We start from the raw sequence: 16,673 nt of genomic DNA on the forward strand, positions 1-16,673 counted from the left end.
GCCTGTAACAGAGAGTACTCTCTCTACGCTGTAGTGCCAATGACTGCACAATTTGTTAACAGGTTAAAATTACACGATACGACATTTATTTTCCGCCACGTCGGTGTGTTTTCAGTACTGAATTCGCATTGCTATAAATGGCACCGGAATTCAGGAAATTTCAGGAAATTTCAAGAGTTATCAGTTACCATCATTAACCTGACTGATTGCCGATAAATGTATTCCGTCTCTATGCATATCATTTACATGGAAGATATACTGATGTAAAATCTAATTCTTTTTTATTTTTAAATCTGCTATTCGTTTTTCTCGTAAATTATTTATATGTATATTACCCATATCACAAATTTAGCAATCGAAACATGATAAGTTATTACGTAAATTACTTTATTTTGGGTAGGTAGCTATAAATATCCAAATGACAGGATACCTTTATTTTAATCAATTTGAAATGAACATTGGATAATTTAAAAAAAAAACTTTAAATTTAAGATTGAATCTGTATGTCAAATACTTGAAAGCGGTTAGGTTAGTAGTCAAAATGATCAGCGGGTGTGTATGACGAGATGCATAAATGTGAAAGAGGTGAATAATATTTGCAAAGATAGAGTGATATAGAGCTCTATTCTATCGAACGACGCGATGGCTAGTTAGTTAGTAAAATTAAATGAATTGAAAAAATTGTGCACGTATTTATACTGTGAGTCTTATTTTGATTATTTTTATACACGTAAAACAAAAAAGAAAGCTTAAAATATCAGATATTTTTATTGCGTTTTACATTAAAAAATATATATGATTTTAACAACTTCATTTAATTTTTTTTATTTTGATGTGAGACGTGTGTAGTATGCAGTTCATTTAAAATAATTATGATGATCATTAACGTTCATTTTATCTAAAAAAAAATCAAACAAATTTATCAACTCAAAAAATCTTCAAAATTATGGTACATAATACGCATTAATCCATTCAGTGGAAGATTTCTCCATCCGGAAAACTCTAGAAAATACATAATTTTTAAAACATCAAAAGCCTTTTTAATGCGCCGTATAAATATCCATAAACATACAAATATAGGCATAACTGGTAAATAACATAATAGCGCTAAAGTGTATTTACATAGTCGATAAGAAGAGCGCAAAAAAGTCCCAGAGGACTCGTCGGAAGAAATACACGGCGATACGAACGTCCCTGGTATTTACATTCCTACCTGCTACGAGCTACGACTTGTTAGGGCTATGAAGCTACGGCTCTGAACTGCTCCCAGTTTAAAGCGATCGTGAAAATATTTATCTTTAAAAAAAAATGAGCGTTATAAATTGAAAAAATGACAGAATTAATAAAAATGTATAAAAAATTGTAAAGATGTACATATTTTTATAATTAAATTCTTTAAGATTAGTAATACTCGTATAAATAATTTGTTTGCTTTTTAAAAATCTTAATTTTTTTAATCATTTTTACTCATCTTAGAATTCTTGTTCCGTAAAATTGAAACATTCTTTGTATATTTGATGAATACGCTTCAAATTATCATAATTATTTATTATTTCTCTAGAAAGAAAAAAAAGGCACCAAACATTCAATTTTAATTTAAATCTTTTCAACATAATTAAATCACTCTTATTTTTGTTTTGATTTCAAACAAAAAATTTTAGTCTGGAAAAAAGGAGGGTAAGTATTATTTATTTTTATTTTATTATCATACAAACATGTGGTCTATTTTATTGTATTATAATTTCTTTTATTTTTTGAGTGATTTTTTTCAAGAATATTTAACTCAAGAATTACATGGTATCAAAGTAATATTATTCATGAAGAGTAATAGGCTATAAACGATTAGGAATAGGCTATAAAACTTTTAAAGTTGGAACCAATGAACACGATAAGTAGTGTTGCGTAAGCAGTAGATAGATTTCAGAGTCATTGCAAGTCCATTCATAAAGTAATTCCAAAATACATATTATATTTATGACACGTGATTTGTGCAAACAAAACTAACTAAGCTAAGTCCCTGATATAAGCCAGACAAAAACTTCTCAAATACAAAGTATAAAAGAATTATTTTTCCAATGAAAATGTAAAGACTTATAATAGAAAAACAACGCGAAGATAACATATTAAATCTCAGACAAATTTAACCAATTTAGTGACAAAATTATTTATCCGCCTTAGATTTTAATTTCAGGCGTAAATTAATCATAGATAAGTTTATCGTGCTTTTCTCTTTGTTTTTAATAAAAACATATTTTTATTGCAAAAATGCAAATTCAATATCATTTGGCGTTCAATTTATTAACCGTCATAATCAAACACTGATTTTTTTAGTCTACTTAATTGTATTTTGTTGTTAAAAACTTGTGACAATTGTTTTAAAAAAAATGTTCTTGTAATTCTCTCCCTCATTTTCGTTTCATGCCCGTTATTAAACTGGTTCAACTACTGCATGACTTTACAGAGAACGGTGTAAAGGCACTTGCATATCGAATCGCAATTTGTATATACGTAAGGTACATTTAATTTTCCAAGTATGCTTATGGCGTATGTATTCGAGACGATATCAATGTTAAGCCAATTGAACGAAATGCGATGTTACATTAGATAGAAAAGGGACAAGTATGTTTGAAGAGATGTTCAATTTGATGCGATGTAATTCGTATTATGTATTTAATTTATTTGATAAAATGGATAAAATGTTACAGTCGATGCCATGATGCTATTTAAAACATTATTTGTTATTATTTGTTATTATTTTTTTATTTTACTTTGGTGATTACAAGTTGACTATTTTGTTTTTTTTTTCTTTCAAAATGCAATATTTTCTAAATAGGGAGTAAATTTAAAAAATTATATTTATTTAGTATGTTTTTGGAATGAGTAAATCAAAAACTCTTTTCGATTTTGAATTTTGTTAAAGTTTTTATGCGACTAGTTTCGAGAACCACAAATCAACAAGTGAAAATATGTACAAACGTTTAAACCTTTTTTTTTAATGATGAGAACATCTCTACTTTTCGAAACTAGTCTTGGTTACATTTAAGAAACTTCAATTGGTGATTTTTTTAAAGTGTTGAATTTTTATTTCATAAAGTTAATACCAAATAATAAAAAACAAGTTACAACAAATAATAAAGAACAAAAAGTCATGATTGAATTTTTTATATTAGAAAAACCTTTTAATATAAAAGATTCATTCATTTTTTCATGAAAAATATATGTGTTTAACAATAAAATAAATATCATTATTTTTTATATGAATCATTTAAACTAGTTAGAATAGGTAAGATTAGGTTAGGATGATTCAGACAAATCATTTAAATTTTAAGTCATGTGTAAAGTATTATTAATTAATATTAATATTCATAATAGTTTTGTTATGTTTAGGAAACCCCTTAGATCTGTACTGCACTTTTACACATTATTGTGAAGCTTTGAAGCGAGCAAAGTGCCTCTTAAACGTCGTATCGAATATGAAATACCCCCTCAAGTATCTATCCATAGATGAATATGTATTCACCCCAACATACGCTATGTATATCAGAAGATACATGTGTAAAGTATTAGCAGGAAAATGATCACAGGGAAATTTTAATATTTATAAATAGATAAAACACACACCCCTTATAAAAAGACGTTATCTTATAAAATTTAAGTAAATGAGCATAAGTTTTCAAATAAATATCATTATTTGTCAGAAATTTACATTTTGTCAGAAAAAAATATAAAACATTAACCTTTTTTAACGCCTGCCTTGTTGTTTTTATTAACATTGTTTAGCCTCCGACCAGTAACGACAAAACGGTCACTGGTCAAATAAAATATATGAGGAATAAACTATATTGTTGTAATTTTATTTAAAAAAATATTTTTATTTCTTTGTTAATACATACATGTATTTTTTTATAATTTTATGATGAATAACTTTATCCAATAATTTATAATAAATCTCTTCTTACTCTCATCTTCATGCAATGGTGCATAGGGCACCACATCAAACTGATGCAATATTAAGTTGGTAGTTAGAGATTAATGGATCATTTATGCGTCTCAGATGCCTGAATGCCTAAATGCTTATTTATTTTTTTCACCCTTCTGGGAATCGAACATGGAATCTATAGCATGGTAGTCAAATATGCTAACTACTACACGACATGAAGCGGACATAAATATTATTATGAACCAGTACAATATTTTATTTTGGTTATATTATATTATTATTATACATGATATGATTAAATAACTACATAAAATACATTCTCACTGGTCGTTTTTCTATGCACTTGTAATATATTATACATATGTTGTAGTTTATTATGTATGTATAAGTATTTCAGCGCCTTTCCTGTAACACGAATACTAACACTAAGCCATTTCAATGCTACACCCTGTAATATGAAAGAGTAGGAATTTTACTTTTATACGTTAAATTTAAATGTTCTCTACCCTTAAAGCATCGTGTAACAGTTTAAGTTGCATGTTTATAGCGAGAAATGGGTAATACAATTTGATAGTATGGATTAGTACCTATAACTTGTCTTCTATTTTCCGTTTCAATAGTATGAAAAGAGAAAAATGTTTTGAATTTCAATGTTTTCAAAATTTTACACAAAACAAAACATAAAATCAATTAATATTAAACATTTATTAAGATACAATAAAATGGCTTTGTCTTTCATTAACTTGTATAACACGGCCTTTTATTAATAGAACATATCATTTAAAATGTAATGAAAGTTTTCGGTGTAATTTTGCTATTCTAATGATTTTAACATGCAATATAAAAATAATGTTTTAAAAAAGAAATGTCTTAACGGGCAATTGGATTATCGATAATGGAACAAGAATTGAGAGCGAAATTTAAACTTGGCGTCACGTTTATTAGGCACATGTCGTTACATGAGAGAGAGAAAAGATATAACTTAATTAAGAAAAAAACATCTTTACGTTCCGAAACCACGAAAGTGGAGCAAAAGAGAGAGAGAGACATGTACACAACGATACAAGGCAAAATAATAAGATAGTGTATTGTGAATAAAAAGCGAAAGATGCTATGTAACAGATTTCGTGGTGCGCGAAAACGTCCTATTGTAGGTTATTTGAAATATCCACAATTGAGACGCGTTTGAAAAAAATATTTAAAATCGTAAAAATATAGATGTAAGTATATTTATATGAGTAAACTCACATTTAATTATTTTCATATTTTTATAGAAAATATATTCATGTTTATTATAATGCATACTTACCTATTTTTAAGAAACAAAATTTTCTCGAAGATATTTTGAAATAAATGTCTTTTTTGACATTCAATTATTACAAACTAAACATTTCCTGTTTGAAATTCTTTCAAAGAAGAAAGAAATTTACAATGTGTATAAAAAAGTAGAAAATAAATTCACTATATGAAAAAAATATGTATCCACGTATGTATATGAAGTCATAAATTAAATTAATTTATAAAATGACCCACATAAAAATCGCGACCCCCATATGACAAAAAAAAAATTACATAATATTTTAAGAGTAACTCGTGTAACAGGCCTATGACCTACACAAAAGATATTATTTTAATATAATCTAACCCAGTTTATGGACAAACAGGTGTCCGTACTAACAGTATGAATATTCTAAATCGACCCAAAAGGTTTCTGAGGTAATCCGCAGCGGTAAGGGTCTTTCTTTTATAGCCGCATCGAACCTTGTGAATGTTAATAATAAATAATTAGAGGGCCTTAATAAACGGTAGCGTGTAAGCGTTTCTGATTATATTATTTTGTAGACGCTAAATCAAGTCAATTAGTACACAGTGACCTCTGTCTATTGAATATTAGGTCCTTTTAACCCACTTCAAGTTGATACAATTATACGAGATACAAAACCCAGATCAAAAGGATTGAAAATATTGACAAAAATAGGTCCTTCAAATATATTTAATTATCTATGCCTATATAAATAAAATATTAATTTTCTTTTGTATCTATTTGTATAGCAAAATAAATTTAAAAATTATGAGTATAACTGAATACTGAAATGAATATTATTTAAGGGGGTACTGGCAAACTTCAAATTCAAAAGCGAACGACCGCGCCAGAGGTCAGTCGTGCTTGTGCGCGCGAATTAAAAAATATGTTTTTATTGGAATATGACTTTTTTTAGAATATACACGTATTGAAAAAAAAATTACAACATTTTGAGTGTGTCACAAATCTGAATTATCTCCAATTATAGGAGTTATTTTTCGTATTATCTTTTCATCTCACCAATAGATGTCTCTAGTGAAGTTCTAGAGGTTCAAGAACAATGATCAAAATTGGTTCATATATATAGAACTTCCAAGAATTTGAGTGGTGTGGTTGTCAATAATGGGTAGAATTGGTGAATGTTACAGGTGTTTAAAGTGATCACTTAAACCAGTCTATGATGGTCGTCAGCCCCGTAAATGCCCAGACTTTCATATTCTTCATGTCATGAAAAATATATATTATTTTTAATTCCTCACCTTACAAGAACTCTTTTCCTTTCAAAACCTTATATTTATTTCGAAGAATAACTTATTTTTTCAATACCAAAACGGTATTTGAAGCAAAAAGTTCAAACACGTCAAATTTTACCTGGGTTTGAAAAAAATAAGTTGCGATTTATCGTATATAGGGCCTTAACTGACGGTTTTAGCGGCGATGTTATCACAGCGAAGCGCCATTGAGGTATTATTTTACGAAAATGGTGCCATATAAATTATCCAAAATTATTAATAGTATAAAAAAAATATTTATGTGTTTTGAGATACACATTCGAAGAATTGGTAGTTAGCTAATTCCGTTTGAGATTGCGCACAATGCGACTTAATATCTCTCAAGTAATGCAAGATGATGTGGTCAAACAGAGTTCGATTCACAGGGGAACAGAAGTCTGAACAGTAGACCCTGGATGTTAACCGCACATTCAGAAACTCAGCTTTACTGGTCAAATGAACACTTAGGTACACGGAAACAGGGCAACTGGTCGACGTTATCAAAGGAAATCGTTGCAAGTTACATGTGCTGAGAATTAGTTCAATGTTTTCGTTCCCGAATAGGTACATAAACATTTATCCGGTTAATTTATTTGGGCGCTCTTTTGGTAACGTTTCATCTCTACATTTGTCATGCGCTCCTGGTCATATACCGTAAAATTCGTTAAAATATTTGAGTTTCACAGGTAAAATAATTCATAATTTAAAACAGTTTCAAGTCTTCATATTATACATAAACTTTTACGTGTTTAAATAAATAAATATGTTTATTTAAGTATTTTATGTAAATAAATTTGGCACTAAGCTTTTGGCACTAATTTGACCTAAATATTTAAATGTAATTTTTCTTACCATTTGCATAAAGAAGTTGTAGTCTGTACTGGATTCCATTGTTGGTCTTTTGTCCTTCCGTTTCCTAGAAAAATTAAAAATAAATATACCCACCAGAAAACAATATATTCACATTAGTAAGCAATTATTAAATTTATTGAAAATATACATAATATTCCAAAATCATTAAAAAAACATAAAATAAGAATTTTTTAACTTAAATTCTACTTACAACATTTTGAGTGTGTCCAAATACTTGTTCATAATAATCTGGATTATCTCCAATTACAGGAGTTATTTTTATATTATTTTTTGACATCTCATCAAAGATGAAGAAGAATATGGAAGTCTGGGCATTTATCTGGTCAAATTATAAGCTTAAATAATAAAAATGAAAATGGTATTTTCTGGCGTTTCTCATGTGTGTGATTATAATCCAGGATTCGGACATACTAACATAAGAGTTTCTGCTTAGTAAAAAGCTTCTTTACATCTCACCAATAGATGTCTCTAGTGAAGTTCTAGTGATTCACGAACAAGGTTTCTAAATTGGTTCATGTATAAAGAACATCCAAGAATTTGAGTAGTGTGGTTGTCAATAATGGGTAGAATTGGTGAATGTTACACGTGTGTAAAGTGATCACTTAAACCAGCCGATGACGGTCGTCAGCCCCGTAAATGCCCAGACTTCCATATTCTTCTTCATCTTTGATGAGATGTCAAAAAAAAAAATATATATATAAATTCTACTTGGTTAAAACCACTATTCATTAAAATCGATAGTGATACGTTTTACGATGCATTTCGCAAACACCTTATGTGGAGCTAAGTTTTACCATGATTTAGTTTTACAAGTAAAATTAAAATTAAAATAGGACAGACATTACCACAATATGACTGCCGAATCAATTTATGAAATTGTTTAGAAATATTATATATTTTGTAATTATCTAATTTTATGTCACCTATACTCGTATATATATTTTTTTCATAGTTGTAATTTAAATTTTAAAGCTATTTTAAACCAAAATTAAAAATAAATTTCACATACTCTTATTATATTTTTAATACTAGCGTGAATATAGCTCGTAACAAACAAACCTTAAACGTTAAATAATAACAGTCTACTATTAGGCTGATGGACGTTTTTAAAACGAATTACATTATCATATTTCCACAAATGCCAGGTGAATTTAATTACATTTACGGACAAAAAATACGAACACAAGTATAATTATACAGTTCATAGAAACAAACAAAGTTGAATCGCATTTTGATAGAGCGTTTGTCTTCCAATTGTCATGCGTTTTTGTCATTTCTGGACATTTGTATAGGGGACTCTCCTGTATAATTACGTCGCGGGATTTTAATCTGACTTATACCCAAAAAAACACGAGTTTTCTGGTGCTAAAAATCTTTACCCCCATTAAAATACACCCTTTTCAAGATTTATATTTTGAATAATGGCCGAAAATGTGGAAATTCATTTAAATATCCATATCACGTACCTACTACACATATATTATGTTTTTTAATAAATCTTTCAAAATACCATCATGACACGCAAATCAAACCTTATGCCAAACTAGAATACCATAAACATAAAGAAAATATTGTTTTGTTAAAAAAAACACACATTCCGGTTACTTTAAAAAATATATTTAACATTTATGATTTGAATTAGTTAATTATATATACCTTAAAAATGGTATTACACAAAGTGAACGACGAATGATAAAAACAGTGTTATTATAATACATTTACAATTAAATCGATAGATTGTATAATTTTTTTAAACCTGACATAAATAAGAAAAACTTTTTTTGAAATATAACTTCAATAACTATAGAGGGCGAACCATAAAGCATTTAGTAATATGATTATTTAATATCTCATTAAAAAAATATTTAAAATTGTGATTCCTCATCTACATTATAACAATTCATTTTACTTGAAGTGAAAAATAATATTCAACAAATGCCACCTAGAGCGTTAATACAAGCTTTGTCATTTTAGGAATCTTTTTGAGACGTAGCAAAGTGCTTTTGTCGTAATATTGGTTTTTAGATAGGCAAGGGGCTGTAGACGATTGACTTTGCTTTTCAAAAAGAGTCCCAAAAAGTCAGCTGGTATCAAATCATGGATCAGGTTAGTTGAGTGGTAACATGATATCACTGAAGTTTGAGAAGACAGGTCTATGAAATACGTTATTTGACGCAAAATTGTCATAAATCAATTCAAGCAAATTTTTCTCTATTTTTGGACTAATGGATTCTTAACAAATTAAACTAGACTGTTAATTTCAAATAATATTAATGTGGCGTCATTTTTTTGCTTCATTTACCTATTGCTCACTCTCTATATTGATAAAATATTTAATTTTTTTATTGTGTCCAAATCATTGTTCCAAAATCTTTTAAATTTTTAAATTTTCAAATTTTTTAAAATTTTATATACAGCTCGTGAAGGTTTCAGCTAATTAAAAAAGCTTAACCAACTCAACCAACTGGTGCCGAGAACACAAATGTGAAAGAACGTGTCAATGATAAGATTTATACAACGTCCTTAATTTTAGTAGTGTTATTGTCAATCATCTGTAGAATGTTGACTATTACACGCGTATAAAGTAATCAGTTGAACCAGGCTATGACAGGTCGTAAACTCTGTAAATTCCCAGACTTCTCCATATTCTTCTCCATCTATTTTGAGATATGGAGAAAAAATATTTATTTTTGAATGCCAGTCACTATATTCAAATACTGTACTAATAAATTTATTTTTTGACATCTCATCAAAGATTAAGAAGAATATGGAAGTCTGGGCATTTACGGGGCTGACGACCGTCATAGGCTTGTTTAAATGATCACTTTACACACTTGTAACATTCACCATTTCTACCCATTATTGACAACCACACTACTCAAATTCTTGGAAGTTCTACATATATGAACCAATTTAGAAACCTTGTTCTTGAATCACTAGAACTTCACTAGAAACATCTATCGGTGAGATTGGTCGTCAGCCCGGTAAATGCCCAGACTTCCATATTCTTCTTCATCTTAGCTGAGATGTCAAAAAATAATACGAAAATAACTCCTGTAATTGGAGATAATCCAGATTTTGTGAACAAGTATTTGGACACACTCAAAATGTTGTACTAATAAATTTTGTATTGTACCGATTGAACTCAACATTTGTTCCAATACTTAATTTGATATCAAAACGTGTTAATAAATTAGAATAGTACTGTTTTTTTTTAATCCTACAATTTGGATGTTATTTAAATGAGTAACTTTTTGGTGAGCGTACCTCGAAACCTTTTAAAAATTAAATGTCTTCATTAAAAAACGTTTACTCAAAAAAACACAAGTTTGAGCAAACAAGTGACATTATTCGTCACGCTATTCCCTGAAGTCTCCCGGGCTGACCCCTTTATTCACGTGGTTAGGTAATTTACCATGTTTATGTTGATGGAATAATTAATCTGCTTAGGTAAAGCGTAATTAGTCATTATTTAATCGAAACTGATGAGGCCAGTTATTCTGGAGACACAGTTTAAGGGCTGAAGTAAAATTAAGTTTGTCAGTCAAAATTTCCATTAAGAATTATCTGTAATTTAGAGAACTGAGCATTTCTAAAGAGAGTTCTTTAATACTCGGTCCTAGACATCAGATGATTTTACCATAAATAAAAATGCGGCTATGGCAATATAAAAGGGTTTATTTTTATTTTTTATAACACTGTTATATTGTCTTTTACTTATACTACCTAGCTAGTCACTTTTTTATGTTACACTCTTCATTTAAACAACAATCCCATTCGTGGACTTTACACAGTTGAAATGGATAAACTAGTAGTTAATATATTTAAAAACATTGTGATCTATTAGGGAATGTTTGTGTGTGCGTGCGTGTGTGTATCTGTGTGTGTATGTGTGTGTGTGTGAGAGAGAGTGTGTGTGTGTGTGTGTGTGTGTGTGTGTGTGTGTATGTGTGTATTTTTGTATGTGTATTAAACTTTATAAAGCATACACTCTGTTTATTTTTTTTTATTTTGGTATTATTTTTCTAACTGGGTACAAATAACTTGTATTTTTCAGGGATGTTTGAATACTATCTATGATTCCCTGTAAATAACAAGGTTTTTGTAGAATACGGTTTATAAATGTGGCCAAAAATAATAATTCCGTTTTATATGTATACTATATATCCGATTTTTTTTGAACTTTAATTAATGAAAGATTATTAAGAAAATCACTTAAGAAGAGACTTTTAAAAATCTTTCGTATTTATTGTTATTATTCGTATAACAAAAAAATAAAGTTTGAAAACAAAAACAAAAAATGATTAAGAACCAGCATTTCAATATTATTTGATCTTTTACCAAGTTCTTTAGTCTCAACACTTTTTAGTCAAATCATTCCTTAGAATATGTTTTAATAACTTCATTAATTGATTTGGCAGTCACTTTGTGGTAAATTCTATCCATTTTTAATCAATTTTTCACTTAGTTCACATTAATTAAGAATGTTTTAATAAATTGGAAACAAAACATTCGATTTCTTTTGATATTATTATTATTAATGCATTATTTCATAAAATAAAAAATTCATATTTTATTTTATAAAAAAATTACTACAAAATTTTATTTGCTCACCTGGTCCTTTTCTATGAATCCAATGAATGCAGTTCTCTCAATCTCTATAGGTTGGCCAGCCCTGTCGTACAGAGCCACCACGAAGTGAAAGAAGTTGCTTTTGCGAAGGTTGCTAGGGGGCTGTTTCTCGAAATGGGCGCGCCCAACTCCAATGCTGAAATTTCAATACATCATTAATCATTTAACACGTATTATCCTCCTGAACACAACGCAAAATAATAATATACGGTAATACCACATCTTAGCATGCGGTAGAAACGCTGGCATGTCTATTTATATACTATAATATGAAAGATCTTTTTTTCATTTCAACAAATACGGACTAAATTCGTTATTCATAATATCCGAAATTGAGCACGAAGTCACGATTTACTACGCGTTATTATTTTTTTCGCCTCTATAGTATGGTGGTCAGCACATTTGGTTACCATGCTGGAGGTCCCAGGTTCGATTCCCACCAGGTGAATATAAATTTAAATTATTACTCTTTATTAATACGCATTATTATTTTTTCGCCTCAATAGTATGGTGGTCAGCACACTTGGTTACCATGCTGGAGGTCCCAGGTTCGATTCCCACCAGGTGAATATAAATTTAAAAAAATACTCTTTTTTCCCTTGTTATATTTATTTTATAATAATTTATGTATTCAATGTTAACTCAAACACTGTTTTTTTTTTCCAAAACTACTAAGTTGTATTTTATTATTTAAAAAAAAAACATGCAAATTTTGTGACTATTGTTTCGCCTAGTTATGGCATTTTCAAACGAATGCTAGTAATAGGATTTTAACATTTAATACATAAATTAAAATGGAGTTCTACAAATTAAACGCCAATCTATACATATTTTATGTTACCCTGGACTTGTACCTGAAGTGCATGACTAATCATATTGACTTCATATACTAATCATTAAATTGACCTTGCATCAATTTTATGCACTGCCTTATGCACCATTTTGAAGAGATCAGAGTTTACTATATTTTTCGACATTTCTAAAAAAGAAATTGTGTTTGTATTTACCTTTAATTTGTTTTTTTTTTTAAATAACTAAGTCTAGTTGACTAAGGTAAGAATCGAACTCTCGACTCAAAACTACCTACCCGTCCTATAAAAAAACACTTTATTTATTCTTTAAACCATGTAATTGTTTTTATTTTTTATTATTACTAATGTTTTACTTAGTAAATACCACTATTTCTTCAAATCTAGTGTGACACATGTTTCGGTGTTTGAAAATGATGCGGAATGCATACAGGCTAGATTTTAGTGACTACCGAATAAATTAATGAAATGTTTTTTTATTTTTTTTTATTAATTTAAATTTATTAGAATTCATTATTAGGTATAATTTAAGTTAGTAAAAAATAAACAAATAAAATTGCTTATGAAAAAAATATGATAATAATAAAACCCTTATCCGCACCCCAATGGTGCATAGGGCACTGCTTCATATAAATGCAGTGTTATCTTGATCGTTTACACATGAAGGAAAGGTGATCAGCCCTCCGCTTCAGGTACCAATCCAGGTCATTGAATAAATATCACATTGAAAAAATCAGTTATATTTATTTGATCCCCCCTGGGAATCGAACCCGGGACCTCCAGAACGGTAGCCGAACGTGCTGACCATTATACTACGGAGGCTGAAAAAATAGATAGTTTAAAACTATAACAAGCATTTATGATCGATAATCTTAATATCGAAGTTCGAATAATGGAGGCGAAGGATTCCAATATTTTTTACTCATTTTTTCACAAACGGGTGCTGCAAGTATTCAAATCCAAATAAAAAGTTTACGAAATTTCGCACGGTACAAGAACAGTAAAATTTTCGACGAACTCAATTTCGTATTTCACAAATGATGACAGCCGCTTAGTGCGACAATATGAATAATGATAACTGCAATAACTATATTTCTTTGTTTTCTTTGGCAGAAATTTGCTCCCTGCGGTGGCACAACCCTAAACAATGAAACGAGAGTCTGGAGAATTATGTCACTTTGTTTTCGGAACAAAAATGCATGAGAAACTTGCATACTGAATGGTCGTCAGCGTTTGAACGGCTGTTAACCCTTTGACAGAGTTTTTGCTGTATTTCTGCGGTAAATACCCCGCAGAGAGATAACTTGTCACGGAGGAATAATACAACGGTACTAATCCTATTTGTTTTGTGCACTGGTCAGGTAATGGTTACATATTACTACAGTATAACTCAAAATAGTATTTTTTTAGAATCTGCCGATTTTTAAAATATCGATAGTAATAACTTAAGTTTTGTATTGATATTTCTTGGTGGGACTGTATGAGGCGATGCATGAATGTGGAAGAGATTTTATATAAGTTCGTAAGCAGGGGGTAAAGGCAAGCTAAAGTAGCACTGATTCTAAAGTCATATTTTGCATAAATTATTTTTGTGAATGATGTGTTATTATCAAAATTGATTATATTATTTTTTACACCTCAACACAGAGGAAGAAGATTATGCAAGTTTGGTCAATTAAAGGGTTTACGACTGTCATAGGCTGGTTTAAGTGGTCAGTTTACACAGTGCAATATTCACCATTTCCACCAATGATTCACAACCACATTACTCAAGTTTTTGAAACTTCTAGATATATTGATCAAACTCGAAACACAGTATGCGAGAGGTCCTAAAGAAGACATCTATGTTAGGATGAGGAAAACCTTTATTAAGCAGAAACTCTTTTATTTATATGTGAGGTCCAATTCCTGGATTATATATTTACATACTTGAAATGCTAGAAAGCAACATTTAATTTTTTTTTTTAAGTTTAGTCCGCCTCCGTAATGTAATGCACGCTCGGCTACCGTTTTGGAGGTCCCGGGTTTGATTTCCAAGGGGGGTAAAATAAATACTAGTGATTTTTTCATGGACTGGTACCTGAAGCGGAGGGCTGATCACCTTTCCTTCATGTGTAAACGATCAAGATAACACTGCGTTTATATGTCACAGTGGCCTATGCACCATCGAGGTGGGGATAAGGGTTTTATTATTATTATTATTATATTTTGACATCTCAACACAGAAGAAGAAGAATATGAAAGTTTGGGAATTCAAAGGGCTTACCACTGTCATAGGCTGGTTTAAGTGTAACATCACTTTACACAGTGTAACATTCAGCAATTCTAACTATGATTGACAACCACATTACTCAAGTTATTGAAACTTCTAGATATATTGATCAAACTCGAAACACAGTATGCGAAAGGTCCTGGAGAAGACTTTTTTGTTAGGATGAGGAAAGCCTTTATTAAGCAGAAACTCTTTTATTTGTATGTAAGGTCCGAACCCTGGATTATATTCACATACTTGAAATGCTAGAAAGCAACATTTTCAATTTTCATTTAATTTCATAATTTAAAAAATGAAAAATGACTCCTAATTGGAGGTAATCTAGATTTGTGAGCAAGTATTTGGACACACTCAAAATGTCGTATCAAAAATTATTGCTACGGACTTCCTCATAATCTTAACAAAACTTTTTAAGCAGTAAAACTGTTCATTTCTTTCAAGATATATCTTTTTACAAATGTTCTGTATATTTTATATGTTTGAAAATAAACATTATTTATTAAATTATAATCTGGTTGAATATTTGTGATTCGTTTGACCATTGTTCATGCCATCTTTATTTGGATTAACATGTGCCGAAATGAGCATCGCTGTCGAATAATTTAAACAAATACATCCCCAAAACGCACCCTGCTGCATAAATTATGCACTCAATTATATTATTGTAGAGAATGTAGAGAAACGGGGGCTAATTTGGTACTACAGGGCGGAGGAGGGTTATCCGGGAGGGGAGGGGAACGCCGCGGGCAAAATTACAAATTGGGGGCTCAACCAACCCCACGCTCTGCATTGATCTGCCACTGTGCAATATTGCCTAACGAAAATGTATATTTATTTGATAGTTGCAAGCGAAAGTGAATTGCATTCCGATTCTTGTTAGTTCACTACCATTTCGCGCTGGGGTCTGACGCGAAATGGTTTTTTGATATCTTTGTTTATCAACCTGAATTGTCGCATCATTTATTCTGACTGATTGATGTATAGAGTATTATTTTGATACTATTTTTATGTAGGCAAAGTGATCTGTCTTGATCTTCAGATTCTTGAATATATTTGAAGGGAAACATGTTTTTGAATTACCTAACGTCCAAATGACTCTGAAATATAGCTGCGGCTTATGCAACACTGATATTTATCATGACCCTACTTCGGCTTCAACATGTTAGTAGTTAAGAAATGGAGCTCAAAGTAAAGGACATTCCCGACTTCTATTTGGAAAAAGAAACAAAGGAATAACAGTACGTAAAAAGATAATCGCAGCAATGGTTAGGGCACTTGAAATTTCATACTTCGATGCTACTTATATTTTTTACTATGGGAAAAATATTTTTTTCACATATATAACATACATATTAAGTTTATTTTAATTTGTTTACTTTAACATAATTTTACATAATTTGTATTTAACATAATTTTTACCATTTTAACATAATTTGAAAAAAATAAACACCTATTTTTTTAACCTTTAGATTTGGTTTTACAGACTCTCCTTACTTTATATCTAAAGGCTTTTACTTCTGATATGACTGATTTACAATAATGTTTTTACAATGTCCGCCTTCGTAGTGTAATG

General features: G+C 29.8%; 1 protein-coding gene across 7 annotated transcripts in view; it reads right to left on the reverse strand.

The window, feature by feature from the left end:
• The window catches only part of kn (EBF transcription factor knot), a 134,359-nt gene that overhangs the window by 107,856 nt on the left and 9,830 nt on the right, over window positions 1-16,673 (reverse strand). For all 7 annotated transcript variants that reach the window (XM_088268181.1, XM_088268180.1, XM_088268179.1 and 4 more), the window contains exons 3-4: window positions 12,002-12,155; window positions 7,367-7,430 (exon numbers count right to left, since the gene is read on the reverse strand). In XM_088268181.1, coding sequence (XP_088124307.1) covers window positions 7,367-7,430; window positions 12,002-12,155 — 218 coding nt within the window. The remainder of the gene's footprint in view (window positions 1-7,366; window positions 7,431-12,001; window positions 12,156-16,673) is intronic.

Source organism: Brachycentrus maculatus, unplaced genomic scaffold (assembly GCF_059751285.1).
Source record: "Brachycentrus maculatus isolate JH-2025_06_01 unplaced genomic scaffold, ASM5975128v1 h1tg000315l, whole genome shotgun sequence".
NCBI classification, from domain to species: Eukaryota; Metazoa; Arthropoda; class Insecta; order Trichoptera; family Brachycentridae; genus Brachycentrus; species Brachycentrus maculatus.